Here is a 2,417-nt window from a genome sequence, read left to right as displayed (position 1 = left end):
CTTCCTTTATATCAGTTTATTTATTTGGAATGTAAGTAGGAGAATATGGGGGTTTGCACTGTAATGAAAGGGCGGCAGCAGCTCTGACCTTGATGTCCTCTCTGGCCCACACGGCTCGCACTGTCTCCAGGTTCTTGTGTCGGCTGCTCAGCATCACACACATGGTGTCGTGACCCTTCTGGATCTGAGACAGACTCTCCTCCTCGCTCAGGGCTCCGGCTCTGTTGTTGAGTGGCGTCTGAGGAACCGATCGACAGACAGTTTGGTTTTGATCAGGACCCACAGTCAGGTTCATAAATGCTGCAACAGTGATACATTCTTCACATTTGGCCTTTGAACCCCACCACAATGAATTTGATGTGAGTGAATGCCAGACTTTCAGCTGTAATTCAGTGGGTTTGACAAAACTGTGGCAGTAACCATTCAGGAATTACAGCCAAAACTTTGTTCCAGTATTTATGAACCTGACTGTACCCAAGTCACGAAGACAAATGTTTTCTGACTTACAGCTGAAACAGCCTGGTCACAAAGAGCGGGAGTGTTCAGTCTGAAAATGAACTAAAGTTACAACCACAGATATACAACACAACTCCCGCCCATGTGCTACACTGGCTTCATGGCTGAGTTCTGCCTTTTCCATTCTGTCAACATTATTACAAAAATGGACTTTTTGCATTTGTGAATCGATTTAGAACCATAGAAGATATGAATTGTGATTCTAATGCAAAGTTCACACTCACAGGCAGGAAGTCGGCCACATTCAGTCCGATGGGTTCGTTCCTGGTGCTGGGGATGATTTTAACTTGAGGTTTGGTCTTGGCCATGGTGGCGGGTGGCTGAGGGGGAGGGGAGCCGGAGGGGCTAGGGTGCTTCACACAGGAGACCACTGTAGGCTCCACCTTAAGGACAGGAGTGGAGGTGGTCAGCGGAGGAGCCTGCAATACACGACAAGACTACATCAGACTGAAGTACGAGACAAACAGCAGCTCCACACAGAAACACTGCGGCGATGCTGCATCCGCTGACCTGCGGCTTGTCGGGAAAAGGAGAAACCACATCCTTCAGCTGACGGGTGATCGCCAAGATCGTCTCTGTGGAAGAGAAAGGAACAGACCAATTAGCCAACAGCACTGAAATCAATAACGACGATTCCTCCAAACACAACAGGTAATATAACAGTATAAGTATATAAGGTATTTAACATCAGCTCCACCTTTACCAGCTGCAGCATTAAAGTGATGGACACAGTAATATTTCCACCTTCTACTTGATGTTACTGTACATGTACTGTGCCCTAGTCCCTGGTGTGTACATGTCTGCAGCAGCGACGGACTCACCGTCTTCTGGAGGAGCAGGGAAAGGCTCGGACACCCTGGGAGGAGTGCGAGCTGGAAGAGAGGGATCTGTCAGTAATGATCCGTTTCATTTCAAGTCTCACACTTAGACTAATAAACTGTGTTTACAGCCTCAGTGAACAAACATTTAAAAACCTGCTCTGTAAAAACTGCTGTAAAATCAAAATGACAATAAAATTTTGTTTGCTTCATTTTTCAAACTACAAAACAAGTTGCACTGTTTTTGTATAAAATTCTACTGAATAAGTGAAAATATCGAAAGTAGAGCTGTAAGAAAATGACATTAAATCTGAATCTGATCCCTGCTGAGAAACTGAACTGAAATCTGTATAAAATAAAAGCTGCTTCTCAGACTCCACTAGGTTCACCAGCTCGGATTGATGCATGTGTGATGCTGACAGTCGACCTACAGATGGCGTTCCTCGGCTGGAAGATCTCCTTGTAGTCTTCAGCGTTGTGGATTTCAGCTGATGACAGTTTCTCCTCAGCCTCATCCTCACTGGGGCTCCGCCTCTCTCCTTCGGGGCTCCGCCTCTCAGCATCTGGCCTCTGCTTCACCCTGATGACAACACAACATTACTGGGTGACATCACAACCCGTACATTTAACACCGCAGAGTCCTCCTGAGCTGCTGCTGTTCACTGCAGCTGCCGTGTTGGTACGGGGCTCTGTCCACAACTAAAATCATCCAACTCCCTGAATCCACAACCGACCTTCCAGCTGTTTGATTGTTACAGATGTAGAGATGCGTTTATGATACAGGACAGGCAGGTAAACTGTGGCTTTTCATACAAAACACTTTTGGAGATGGTGACAGTGATAGTTCTATATTATTTAAGATGAATTTACTCTGTGTAATCAGTTTATTCTTTGGTTTTACTGCAATGGAAAAGGATAATAAAGAAAATCACCTTTATTTGGCCAAGTATGTTACACACAAGGAATTTGTTTCCAGTACAAAACCGAGGCAGCCATCTGCGGCACCAACTCAACAAATGACTCTAACCATTGGGGGTAACTTGGGGGTTCAGTGTCTTGCCCAAGGACACTTCAACACGCAGA

The 2,417-nt window shown here is 45.7% G+C and overlaps 1 protein-coding gene across 1 annotated transcript in view; it reads right to left on the bottom strand.

The window, feature by feature from the left end:
- Window positions 1-2,417, bottom strand: part of katnb1 (katanin p80 (WD repeat containing) subunit B 1) — a 12,784-nt gene that overhangs the window by 2,269 nt on the left and 8,098 nt on the right. The window contains exons 12-16 of the mRNA XM_020602683.1: window positions 1,766-1,914; window positions 1,338-1,388; window positions 1,027-1,091; window positions 741-935; window positions 89-238 (exon numbers count right to left, since the gene is read on the bottom strand). Coding sequence (XP_020458339.1) covers window positions 89-238; window positions 741-935; window positions 1,027-1,091; window positions 1,338-1,388; window positions 1,766-1,914 — 610 coding nt within the window. The remainder of the gene's footprint in view (window positions 1-88; window positions 239-740; window positions 936-1,026; window positions 1,092-1,337; window positions 1,389-1,765; window positions 1,915-2,417) is intronic.

Source organism: Monopterus albus, unplaced genomic scaffold (assembly GCF_001952655.1).
Source record: "Monopterus albus unplaced genomic scaffold, M_albus_1.0 scaffold57.1, whole genome shotgun sequence".
Taxonomy (NCBI): domain Eukaryota; kingdom Metazoa; phylum Chordata; class Actinopteri; order Synbranchiformes; family Synbranchidae; genus Monopterus; species Monopterus albus.
Note: the sequence above shows the minus strand (reverse complement) of the source record. Positions and strands in the feature narration are given on the sequence as shown.